A 13012-nucleotide genomic window follows, 5' to 3' on the forward strand; every position below is an offset into this window, starting at 1 on the left:
TCTGGATTCCCTTTTTCTAAGCTCTCTCTAAACTAATCCGTTGATTATCTTCCTAGAAAAGACTTGCCTGAAACTACAGGATGCTGGTGAGAAATCCAAGTGGGTCATGTAGGGAGGTCCAGGCAACATAACAGCTGCGTGCACAGTCCAAACATTTCCTTGGACATTTTCTGGTGGGAACGCATTGAAATCTTCATCCAATTCGTTCTCAGATATCTGTTGCTGCTAAACCTCAGCCCGGGGTCCCCTTTTTGCAGATTTCCCAACTTTTGCTGAACACCGTGCTCTGCACTCCCATTCGCAGGGAAGGGACGTATGTCAGCTCGTCCCCACGGGGAGTCTGGCTCTGGCAACCCAATAACCTGTTCCCAGCAATAGCAGGTGGCAAAGGGCTGGAGAAGAAGAAACCCTTTGCAAGGAGCAATCAAAATCCTCTTGTGGAGCCTCTGCTGATTGTGGGCACCTGGCAAGTGATTTCAATTAAAACATTCAATAATAATTAAGAGGAGAACTTCTATGTTACATTTTCTGCCTCTAAAAGAGGGGAATGATGCTATTCACCTGTGCTGCCAGATACTAAGAGACTTGGCAGTATTTGTGAGGTCCTGGGTAAGCTCTGGGTTAGAAACCATTTGAAGTGTGTGATAGAGAGAAATCAGGGGCCAGCAGTCCTGTTCTGAGTGGAGGAGAGGAAGGGCAGGAGCCAGAGCTGTGCCGCAAGCCGTCCTGGGAGCCGGAGGACACTGGGCAAGGCACTGCATGGGGACTTCCACCGCTGGCCTGAACTGATCTGGGTCTGAGTTTTGCATTAGGTCTTGTACAGGAGGGTTTGGTTTGGGAAGGCATCTTTGGTGTTGGTACCTGGGGGGGATGCACCCCCCCATCCTAGCCCTGGCACCCCCTCCCCAAATCATGATTGAAGAAGACAGTGAAGCAGGCACTTGAGCTCAGCATTTTGGGGTTTCTCACCCCCCTCCTGGCTGCAGCCCAGCAGGCAGGGAGGGGGTTAACCGGCCTCTTCCTGGCCCGAATGGTCAGGCCACCCCGACCCAGCGCCCGGCTGCTGCTGCTGCTGCTGGCACCTTGTCGGCAGTCTCGCCTCCAGCCTCCGCAGCATCCCTGCTCGCCCCGGCCCTGCGCCCACCCCGCTCCCCTGCTCCGCCGCTCCCGAGGCGCTTTTTCCCCCTCTCCCTTCGCCGTGTTTAGTTAAATTTCCCCCGCCTTAGTTGATGTCACATCCTGTTCCACAGCCATCCCCTGCTAGTAGCCAGCCCTACCAATTCCTTTCTTTCTTTCTTTTTTTTTTAATCCCTGTTCTCTCCCCATCACCCCCCCTTTTCAAGGCAAACTTTTGGCAATAGCAGAGATAATCATTTCGTGCTCCGTTGAATTTCTCCTCGCAAATGTCTTTCGATCAGGGGAGCCATTAAAAAAAAAAAAAAATTTTGCCGGAGAGCCAGCACAGAGAGCAGAGGAGAGAAACTGGGATCCCAATAAATATGCAAAGTGAAGGCTCTGCTAAGCAGATTTCTTGCATTGCTTCCTGGGGGTGCTGAGAGCCGCCCATCCTGATTTTTTTTTTTTAATTTGCCTTTTGTTTTCTTTTTTTTTAATTAAAATAATAATAACAATAAAGGACCAAGAAGGCAGCGAGGCACTCGGTGATCGGCACAGGGAGACTCGCCCGACAGGAGAGGAGGTGATCTGTATGCAAGGTGCCTAGAACTGGGTGCGAGACATGCAACCGGCAAGCAAGCTCCTGACCCTCTTCTTTCTCATCCTGATGGGCACAGAACTCACTCAAGTAGGTGGCTCGCTTTCTTTTCTAGCACCCCCCTCCCGCTTTCTCCCCAACGCCATTTTCTATTAAACCTAGAGAGCACGAAAGAAAACTGGGGGAGCAAATTGCATGTCGGTGCCCTCCCCACCCCCGCCGCCAGCACCCGCTTGGCTGGAGCCTGCGGTAGAGGTCGGGCACCAAAATCGGCTGGGGCGGTGCGGCGGGGAGCGCGGCCGCGGAGGGCAGGGGCTGGGGCAGCGCAGCCGCGGGATGGGGCGAGCAGAGGGTGCCCCGAGCCCGGGCACGGCCAGGGCGCTGCAGCCGCGCCGGGGGCTGGAAGGGGAGGGGGGGGGATGTGGGCTATAACTCTGCCCCCCTCCAGCACCCCCCCCCTCCGGTATTAAAAGTTGAGGTTTGGGGAGAGGCGAGGCTGGGGGAGCCCCGCGGCGGCGGCGGCTCGGGCTCGGCGCGTCCCGCGTCCCCTCCGCGGCAGAGCGCGGTGGCACCCGCGCCCCGTCCGTGCCCGCAGCCCCGCTGCTCGTGTGCGGCCAGCTCCGCGGCTTGGGGGGTGACATTTAAATGTCCCTTAACGTTTCCATCTGCGACTCGCTCTTGGGAGAAAGGAGCACCTTACCCCCCCCCCCCCTTACACCGGATTTTAATGCCTGCCTTTACTTTTTTAGCCCCTGAGTGGGGCTGGGGGGAGGGGGGCGCAGGAGAGGAGGCGCACGAAAGAGGTGTCTTGAAAGTGGAAATAAAAGTCCATTTGACTTCTTTGAGATATTTGGGGAAGGGAGAGAGGGGAGGTCGTCTCTTGTTTTTTTGGTTTTTGTTTGTTTTTCACGGTCAGAAAGGAAAGGAAAAAAGTAATTGCAAGATGATGCTCTAGATTGTGGGGTTAATTGTGATGCTGCCTGGAAGCGAAAAAGAAAGAAAAAGAAGCTATAAATAGGAAGGGAATGGAGGCTTCTTAGTGTAGAGGCAATTAGCAGCTGGGCTCTCATCCTGGATGGTTTATGTAGATTATTTTTCCCTTTCTCCTGCTAACAATGCTCTCTCCTGTCACTGCCCTGGATGCTGAAGTTTCAGCAGCTAAAGCCTTTTGTCTCTGCACCCTCAGAGTATTTCTGCTGCCCCCAGGAAGAAATGGCTAAAGTAAGAGTTGCCTTAATTGCATAGAGCTCTGCAAAGAACGGATGGGAAGGAAATAATTTGGGGCCAGGGGAGGCAAAGAAATCCAAGATCTGTGAATTAGGGGGGGGGCAGGAAGGTATCAGAGCTGCAAGCGACTGCCCAGGAGAAACCCATTGTGTGAGAGAGGAGCTACCCAGGGGAGCACGCATGCGCCGGGCTGGACAAAGCAGCCAGGCACCTGCCAGGGCTGCTCTTAAATCAGCAAAAAGTGGCTCCGCGTTCAGCACCCGGCACCCTGCTGACCGCACCGCCAGCCTGGGGACCGGGCACAGGTTCTCGGTTAAGCTCAGTGGTTTTATCAGGCCGCCCTGTCACCCCGCCGACCCTCCAGCCTGCCCTCGCCGCCCAGTGCCACCACCAGCGAGTGTGTCCCTGGCACAGGGACCCTGCAGGTCTGACCGGCCAGGTGGCATGTGCCTCCCCAGGTGCTGTCACCCTCCTGTTTTGGCCTTCTCAGCCCCTATCTCCCTGCATTTTTTTTGTTTTTCAAGGACACTGAGTTATCCCATCTCGTGCTAAGGATGCCACGGTGGCCGGCTACTTTTTCTTTTTCTTGCTTTGTTTTTTTTTGTGAATGGGGCATTCAAACTTTTTGCCCAACTTTAAGTTGGGGTGAGAGTGGGGAATTAAATCTGCTGCTGAACTGCGGGGCCGAGCATTGCTAGCTGACTTCAGTGGAGGGACCTCAGAGCAGGTCCCTGCCCACAGGCCCAAGGTTTAAAACTCCGGCTAAAACCCTGGTTTTGCAGAGCTGAGGTTCGGCCGGGAGGTTTCCCGGCTTGCCCGGTCTACCTGGGATTTGCTGCCTGGAGTTAGCCGATTCCCGCAGGCCGCCGTTCTCCGGGCAGGGAGAGCTCGCCCGCCAGCGTGCTTGCTGACTTGTTTGGCACTGCAGATCCCTTTCAGAGTTTTATCATCTCGTTTCTGTAGCACAGCTGCCAGATGCAATCCTGAAATCTGCCTTTCATCCCAGGCACCGCCCAGCCCGGCGTCTTCCACGCTTAACTCGGTGCCAGATTCACATCTCCATCACACGCGTGGAGTCGCTGCCATCCCCTGCCAAGATCCCATGCCGGGGGGAGGAGGGATCGTTGTTCGGGGCAGAGAGGTTTCGGATTTAGGCAGCTTTCCCTGGCGGCGCGGGAGCCGCTGCCATCCCCTCCTCTCCCTCGCTGCGGCAACGTGGAGCCGGCAGGGAGGGAGGAGTGGGGAGCGTGGGGGCAGCGCAGGGCCGTCCCCCCGCCGGGCACCGCTCGGGGACCGCTGTCCCGCGGAGGGGAGGAAGGTGTCGTCCCGCTGGTGGCACCGCGGCACCCCGCTCCGTGCGGGAGGAGGACGCCTGCGCCCCATCCGAAAGCACGCCGGGCCGCTGCAGGCACTGCGGGCTCCGTGCCCCGGGGTGGGCAGGGGCTCTGAGACCTGCCCCAAGCGCCCGGTCGCTTTACCTGTGTGAAGCCCAGGGGAGCTGCCCTGGCATGACCCCCCCCCCCCATATTGGGACCCCCCCATAGGCCATCCCTTGCCTGGGTCTGCCCTCAGCCCCGCAGCGAGCCTTGCAGGACGGGCAGGGGTTTCTTCCAGCGGCCGAAGCTCTCCCGTTTCATTTTGCATCTCGCTTTGGCTCTTGGCGGGTCGGCGATCAAACCCCGGAGCGATGAACGCCCCGGCTGGGCTGGACGGGCTGGGCTGCCTTTTGCACGCGGCAGCCGGGTGCGAGTGGGGGGACGCTCGCTGCTACGGGCCACCCCGGAGCCGGCGGTCCTGCGCCCCTCTCTCTTGCTACGCGCGTGGGTTTGTGCAGAGCATTTTGGGGCAAAACACGTGCCTTGCTCTGCTGGGGGCAGCGAAGGAGCAGAGCCAGCTTCCGCTCTCCAGGGATCCGTCCCCCTGCCTTGTTTTCCACGTGCAGAACTGGATGGTGCTGCCAAAAGGACAGTGGGTTTTGGCTGCTGTAGCGAAGCCCGGGTTATCGGCGGAGGGGGCCCAGGATGCCATCTGCTTGTCTGTCTGTCCGTCCTGTCCCCCTGCCATGCCTGGCGCTTGCTGGCGGGCTGCTGCCTGTGCTGTGATATTAGTCGGGAAAAACCTCTTTGCGTTCCTCAAAGTTTCGAGGGCGCAGAGCAGGGCCAGCAGCGCTTTGACGTTCGCTTGCCCAAAAATCGTTGAAACCGCACAGGAAGCAATGCAGGCCTGGAGCAGGGAGTTATTAAACATTCAGGGCTTCTGCAAGTCAGAGAAGAAAAAAAAAAAAAGGCATTTTCTTTCGCCATTGATTTCCCTAAAAGCGTGTCGGGTCTCTCTGGGGGCCGTTTGCAAGGGCAGAGGAGCAGGCGCTGTCCCTCGCGCGGCCGGGTGCAGCCCGGCTCCCTCGGCGCCCTGGGCCGGGACCGGCTGCACCCGCAGGGGACGACTTTGGGCTCCTCTTCCCCAAAGCCGCCCCCGGCCCCGGCTCGGGCTCCCGACCAGCCCTGCTGGCTGAGCTGGAGCTGTCAGCGGGAGGCTTTCGAGCGCCCGGTTCGATGGCTGGGCTCTTTCCTCCCCTGTCGCCGAGACGCGCTGAAACTAGTAGGATTAAGCTGCAAATCTGCAGCCTGTAACAGGAGGCAGCTGCCTCGTCTCATAAACCAATTTGTGTCTCATTTCACTAACTTCAGCTTTAACCAATAAAAAAGAAAGGTAATTTTCAGCCTTGGGTCATATTTATTACTCAAGTTATCAGTCCTTGTAATCAGTATTAGCATCACTGCGTAAAGTAATACAAAACTAATTACTATCTGAGTGAATTAGGTAATGAAGGCTGTAGGCTGCGTGGACGGTGGAAGGAGCTAATTCTCCGTTATGAGTGATAAGTGTTGCCTTTCCCTTGCCGCGATGAAGTGGCGAACAAAAGCGAATAGTAGCACTCGCGCCAGCCGCTGACGGCCCTTGGGTGGGCTGGGAAAGGCAGCCGGAGGAGCGTCCCTTCGGGATGCGTTATTGGAGAGGGATTGCGCTTGGGGGCTCTTGGGGAGGCCAGGGCAGGGAGCGGGATGTCCTGGGAGCATTCGGGACAGCCAAGAGGCTGGGATCGGTCAGTCGAGCCGTTGCCCGGAAAGAGGAGGGCACCCTTAGGGAAACTGAGGCACGGGGCCTGAGCCATGTGTTAGCACGAGCAAATCCCAGCCGTAGGGCAGGGAAGAGCACCTGAAAATCCCAATTCTCGCTGTTTTGCAGGCTGTAACCATTACTTGTGACTTCTCTCTCGGAACTGAGCCCGGGAGCCCTGACTCCCAGCTGCAGGGCTTGCTTTTTTCCTGGTTTTTGCCCCTACAAAGCTTTCTCCCTTTTGGAAGTGGGAACAAAGCCCCGGAGTCCTGACTTCCACCTCCCATCCCAGCTGGGAGACAACGTTCAAAATCAGCCAAAACATGAAGGATCTCTGGAAAGAGAAGCAGCAGGGCAATAGCACATGTCAGCCCGCACTCTAGTAAGGTATAAAAAGTGACACCCAGAACAACTTTTTTTATAGCAAGCAACACTCAGAACAATTTTTAATGTAAAGGCACTTTCTGACTGGGGGCGTGGGACTGACCCGGGGAAATATGCCGGGAAAGATCATCCTTCCCAATCAAAACGCCAAGTAACAGGAACCCACGGAAGCTCCCGTGAAACCTGCGCCGACTTTAACGGGCTCCGAGCTGGCCCAGAGGCTCTGACACGCGTTGGCGCTCACGGCTAGAGCGTGGGCTTGATGTCAAGAGCAGCTTTAGCTAAGCACCGATTTAGTACCAAGCGCAGACCTGGAAAGGGGGTTATTCTCTTGTGACGTGACGTGGAGAGCGTGTTCTTTCTGCTGCAGAATTTTCCTACTCGCCGTGCGGACAACCAAAGGAAAAGACTGCAGCGCCTTGCGCGTGCGGGAGGAGCTGCCCCAACGTCCACAGCTGGAAGTTAACTGTCCGGAGCACACCGTGCTGCCGATCCAGAAACAGCCGCTCCGGGAGCAAAGCGCAGCTGCCCGCAGGCAGGTGGTTTTATGCAAAGTCCCACAGGGAGCTGGCGGTGCTCTGCAGCACCGTGCTCGGCTGTTTCTGAAGCACTTTGGGGTCTTCAGCTGTCTTTAATTCTCTTTCCTTCCTTCGCTTCCCCATCTGTCCACCCGTATCTTCCTTGCGACGGGAGGGGAAGAGCTGGTACAGTGATCACAGGCCCAGGTCCAGGACTGGGGCTCATAGGAGTGATGGGTGTATAAACCGTGACAATAATAGCAGAAGGGACAAGGTTGCTCGGAAGTCGGACGCTGTGTGAGAGCTCAGGGAAACCTGGGTCCGTGTATTGCTATGGCAGTCCTGGCCTGCCGAGGGACATGTGGCAAACGTAGCAGAAGATCCTCCCACGATGCGAGGTACAAAGTCCGTGGCCCTTAATGAGGGTAACCTTGCCCACGCCACCTCCCAGGGCACAGGGTGCCTCTTCTGCCGGGAGCTGCTCCCACCCTTCTGCGTGCACACAGGCTTGTGCGGAGAGATTTCGGCTATCTGCTGCCGCAAGCAGCCGATGGGGAATGCAAGGGAAGGGGATGCACTTTAGTCAAGTTGAGAAAGGGATGAGAAACTTCCTCCTTCTCTCAGGAGCAGAAGCAGGGCTCTGCCCTGCCGAACCCCTGCGGTGCCAGGCAGACAGGAGAGACGCGCAGTGATTGCCTCCCGGCAGAGCATTTCCTCGGGGCCGTGGCTGTGCTGGGGTGGCCTTGGAGTCCTGGTCGGAGCTTGCTGCACCCAGCAGGGCTGGGTTTTTACCGACAGCTCCTTCACCTGTGCCTCGGAGCCCCGTGCTCCTCCCTCAGCCCCGGTGCTGGGACGCCCGTGCAGAGCTGCTCCGCATCCCCTGGGCTTTTGCTGCTGCATCAGCTGCTGTGGTGTGCTAGGGAGCTGCTGCACCTTGCTGCCGCTTCTTGGGGTCTTCTCCCCATCCCTGCGCACAAAGGTGATGGTGAACGGAGGGGCAGGCCCTTCTGGTCCTGCAGCTCGCCTGCCTCCACGCGTTAAGTGCAACAGCACCTGCAAGTGGGGCAGCAATAGGGACGCTCGCACCCTGATATCACTCAGGACTCCAGGGGTGGCGAAGAGTCGGTGGAGGGAGAGGATCCTTCAGAGGCCAGGTCAGAGCCCCTCCATCGACTGCAGAAGGGAGCTTTGGAGAAAAGTCACTTGATTCAAGCATTTAAGCAGGATCCGTAAAGTTAGGCAGTGTGGTTTCTCCAGGCATGGCAGCTCTTTCCTGCAGCCCCCTGGCCCAGGGCACGGCATGTAGAAGACATCTCACAGGTCTCCAGCGCAGAGAGGAGGAGCAGGAGACACCTGGGGTCTGGGATCTCCCACACACCGCAGTCATCCCAGGGCAGCCGTGAGCGCCCTGCCAAGTTACCGAGTCCCGCGCTCCCAGGACGGGCGCTTCGAGCGCTGGCTAGGCGCCTGCCACACTTGCCTCCGTTGCTCTGGGACAGCCGGCTCAGCTGCACACGCCCTTGCTGTAGATGTTGGATATCAGCCGAGATGTGACCTGCACACACTGAGCCAGCTTGGAGCAACAGCAGCATCTGAGGCTGTTAAAATATATGGGCATATGTATTTTAAGCCAGCACCCTTCCTCTCACCATGCAGTCAATAGGAGTCCTTCGCCTGGTGCCTATGGAAACCATTGGCTTCTTATGCTTGGTAGCTGCAGAAACTTCATCGCTTCTTCTCTGAACCAGCCAGGAGAGGGAGACAATGACCATCGTGTAGCACACACAGAGGCAGGGACGGGTTGGCCATGTTTGCAAACATTGACCCTCGTAGGGCTCACTGAGGTGGACAGCGAGGCAGACAGTTGCGTTTTGCATTATCATGGGGAAAGCAAACCTTCCCCAGTAGTGGAATTTTCCACTAAGGAGCTATTTGGAAAGACTCTGCTCTTTTCTTTTACCTATCTTTCCTCCTCCTTTACTGCTCAGAAGAGATGCATGCAAATGGGATCTTTTGTTTCTTGACAGTTCATCTTTTCCCGCTGTTCATTCTCTGCTTACAGCAGTAGTCCCCTCCTGGTGACACCCAAAAAGGCAGCTCTGGTCTTGGGGGAAGGGCAGATGCAGCGTGGGCACCAGGAAGAGAAGAACTCAGGGGACAGAAGGAGCTTTTTTCCAAGCCAATGCCCTGTGCAATAAAAAATGAAGCAATCAGGAGACAGGTGAACTCAGCCAGTTAGGCAAAATTGGTACCGAAAGAGATTGCTGCAGACATTGCAAGGGAAAGTTGCTCTTTAAGGGTCAGACCCTGCTTTGCCCTGGAAAAGGCTCGTAAGTGAATGCTGTCGAGTTGAAAAGAGTAATCTGAGTGTCCTTCTGCTTGATTTCTCTAGTGCTTCTCCTGATTTGCTCTAGCACGAATAAAGGTAATGTCAGGTTTCCTGAATTAAGTTCATGTCCTTACTGGGCTTTCGTTGTCTTTGTTTTGTTTTGTTGCAGTGTTAGGCTTTTAAAACCTGGGAAAGTCTTAAGGACCTGAGTCATTAGGCAGGAAAGAGGTTTCCCTGTTTGCACTTTATTTAGCTCAGGCACTGAAATGACAGTGGTCATTTCCATTTTTCCTGCCCATGATGAAGCGCACCACGGTGGTGTCCGGAGGTTGACTGGTGGCATCTCATTGCAAAGCAGCAGCAACCACCCATTCCCGCTGAATGATCCATCACCCTTAAAGAAGAAATCAGCCATTTCTGGGAGCCTGGTTTTTGTCAGGGCTCAGCTTTGGGCTGACGTGGTGTTGCCTTGCCATAGACAAGCCTGATGGTTTTGGGGAAGGGCTGTAGCAAGGTCTTTGCCAGCTCAGGCTGTTTTCTAACTAAGGCCTGAGGGCTGCAATAGCAGAGCCCCGTCCTGCTCCTGGGCACAGGTAGTAAATGCATTAAGTCACTGAATTGTCTGGAAAGATGCAGAAGAACAACTGGTCTCCAGTGTCCCTGCCGTAACTCCCATATGCTAACAGCAAAGAAAAGACTCCCATGAAAACTGCCACTCTTGGCTGTTTCATAAACATTGGAAGCAAAAGGAACAAAAAAAATCACCTGGATTTCTCTCTTCCAGATTATTATACACACAGCCACTCCCTCAGCTGACATAAAAAGGTATAACGCAACGGAAATCAATGCAACGCTGCTGATTAATGCTACTGGAGCCTGGCCCACCATCCTCCCGCATGGACTGGTCTGTACTGGGTGGTTGCAAAAGGCACTGGGGTCCCTTCCTGATTTAGCAGGGGCCTGTGGCTGCTGCTCCTCTCTCTGTGCCTTGCTGTCCCCATCTGCAGAAACTTTAATCATTGTAAAGCATTTGAAGGGCATGCAAGCGAAATCACCTGCACGCACTGGCAGGCAATGAATCTCTCTTTAGTCCTAGTGGAATCCAGAGTAAAGCAAAGGAATTTTTTTTCTTCCCTGCTCTCAACATAATTTTAAATAATGAAGTATCTGTAGATCTAATTCCCTTTATATGTGTTTGGAGCAGACAAATGTGAGAGACAAACTTTACTTCAAACTCAATTTCGAAATGAACATTAAAATGATATGTGTAGCACTCAAGTGTTTTATATGGTATGAAATCAGATGAAATCAGTTTCTCAGATATTACAATGCTGAGCACAATGTAAGAACCTGCTTAGAAAAACATAGACTAAAACAGAACAGAATGGAACGTTGTGATTTCTTTTAAAAGATCACCAGCTACTGCCTGGCATTACTGGAAACATCAGCATCCAGAGCCGCGCTCCATGGAAGTGTGCAAGGGCCAACTCTGATCCCACTGCTGCCAGAGCAAACCTGGCACTATTTTGGTGAAGGTACTAGCCAGCTGGGCCAGCGTGGGGTTATCTTGTTTGATATTCATGCAAGCAAGGAAAAAATCTTTCATCTTCCACCAGCGTTTGTGGCCTTTCCCAAGACCATAAATCTTTTTTTCACTGTCTTGTGTGAGACTTTGGTCCAGCCAGCACTCGTGGGACTGGGCACACTCGCCCCCTCCGCTCCTGCCTACGCCATCCAAGGCTCTTGCCTAGTAAGTCTGTTCCTGCACTCACAGCATGAAATACCCCCTGGGTGTTGAGCACTCCGCAGGCAGAGTGCTGCACGAGTGGATGGCAGTTTCACCACGGAAAGGATGCCCAGGAACAGGGGAGCACCTGGGTCTGGGCTTGGTGAAGTCGGTTTCGCAGAATGCAAATAGTTTAGTTAGTTTTGGAGTCTGAAGCAGGACAGTGTCTGATTCGGAGTCCAGGAGTATTCTCTTACTGATTTCAGTCCAGAAGATTGACCTGTCAGCTGGCTTACTTAGCTGGGATAGAGCCAATCTATCGTGAACGGAGGGGGAAACGGGCAGGGGTGGCACAGCTCGGGGACACCAGGAGCTGCGGGAAGACGCTGGCATTTCGAACACTGCAGCCTGTGAGATGCACCAGCCGCCGACTCTCTGCTGCCGCGCTCTCGGAGGGACGGGGTCGGATCTGGCGTCAGCGCTTGCACACCAGCTCATCTCTTTTCCTCCACCTGGTGGACTTGTTAAATGTGCTTTCGTTTCAGTGCTCCACTGAAGCTCCCCTGCGCTCTCTGTGGCTTTGCTCTGCCGTCTCCCCGGTCCTCTTTGCCCAGAGCAGCGGTGCTGAGGATGTGCTGGGGAGATCCCAAGCTCAGGGCCAGTCCCGGTTAGGTGAGACAGGCCAAGCTGTGGAGCGAAGGCATTTCCCGGCACAGCTCCCTGCGTCCCCAAGAGCCAAGGCTGGTCCCTCCGGAGCCCCGACTTTCCCATGTTGCCTGGGGAGCAGATTCCCGCATCTGAACTCCCTCTCTTGGCCAGTGCCCAGCCGGATGCCTGGGTGCTGGGTGGCAAGGAAGGACTGGTGGGGCAAGGCCACCAGGCACCCCTCGTGCCCATCATGTATCGCACCCCAGCACCGCGGGAGGGGGCCGGGAACCCGCCTCCCTGCAGTGCATGCTGTGGGGAGAAATGGCATGAAGGGGGCAATTTGGGGGCTGGTCTGATGGAAACCCAGTGGGGGGGGGTGTCATTTCTGTCTCCTGGAGAGAACCAGGGGTGGGGGAGGGATTTTCAAACTCCAGATGCTCCGGCAGTGGCCGATGCCGTCCCCTCTCCTGTGCCTGCGCATCCCTGACTGCCGGGGACGGGATGAGATCGGCGTTATGGCCGGAGCTGCCAACTCGAGGGTGGCCGGAGTTGGCGGGGGACACTTGCGGGTTTGTTAGGGCCTCGCTCGCAGAGCGCCAGCCCCGTGCGCCTGGCGGTGGGTGGTGGGGAGCCCCGGGGGCTACCCCTCGCCCCCGGGGACCGCCTGGGTTAGCGGCAGGGAGGAAGCGGGCGCGGGGAGCGCGGGGCGGGAAGGCTGTTCCCGGCGCCCCTCGCTGGCAGCAGCCCCCTCCCCGGTCCCCGGGGCGTCCCCGGCGGCTGCCGTCGGGGCCCGGCCGTGCTCCCCTTCCCCAAATCTGCCCCTCCCCACGCCTTCCCTCCTCCCTCCCCGAATCTTTCTTCCGCCTCTCCTCCAATCATTTCCCCCCTCTTCCCAAATCTCTTCGCCTCTCCCCAAATCTTTGCCCTTCTCAAAAATCTCTTCTCCTCCCCTCAAATCTCTTCCCCCTTCATCCCCAAATCCTTCTCCCCTTTCCCAAATCTTTTCCCCCGCTTTCCCAAATCTTTTCCCCCTTCCTCAAATCTCTCCCCCCAACCAAATCCTTCTCCCCTTTCCAAATCTTTTCCCTCCTTTCCCAAATCTTTTCCCCCTTCCTCAAATCTCTCCCCCCCACCAAATCCTTTTCCCCCTCCCAAATCTTTTCCCCGTCATCAAATCTTTCCCCCCTCCACAAATATCTTCCCCTCTCAAGTCTTCCCGAATCTTTTCCCCTTCCCCAAATCTCTTTTCCGCACCCCGTCTTCTCCCCTCCAATTTCCCCCCCTTTCTCCAAATCTTTTCCTCTTTCCCCTAATTTTTTCCCCTTCCCCGAATCTCTTCCCTCCTCCCC

At 55.9% G+C, this 13012-nt stretch overlaps 1 protein-coding gene across 1 annotated transcript in view; it reads left to right on the forward strand.

The window, feature by feature from the left end:
* Positions 1-1606: 1606 nt before the first annotated feature.
* OLFM1 (olfactomedin 1) overlaps positions 1607-13012 on the forward strand; it is a 37259-nt gene continuing 25853 nt past the window's right edge. Inside the window, exon 1 of the mRNA XM_026062157.1 lies at positions 1607-1804. Within this exon, the coding sequence (XP_025917942.1) occupies positions 1739-1804 (66 nt within the window). The 5' untranslated portion in view covers positions 1607-1738. The remainder of the gene's footprint in view (positions 1805-13012) is intronic.

Source organism: Apteryx rowi, unplaced genomic scaffold (genome assembly GCF_003343035.1).
Source record: "Apteryx rowi isolate R43461 unplaced genomic scaffold, aptRow1 scaffold_19, whole genome shotgun sequence".
In the NCBI taxonomy this organism is placed as follows: Eukaryota; Metazoa; Chordata; class Aves; order Apterygiformes; family Apterygidae; genus Apteryx; species Apteryx rowi.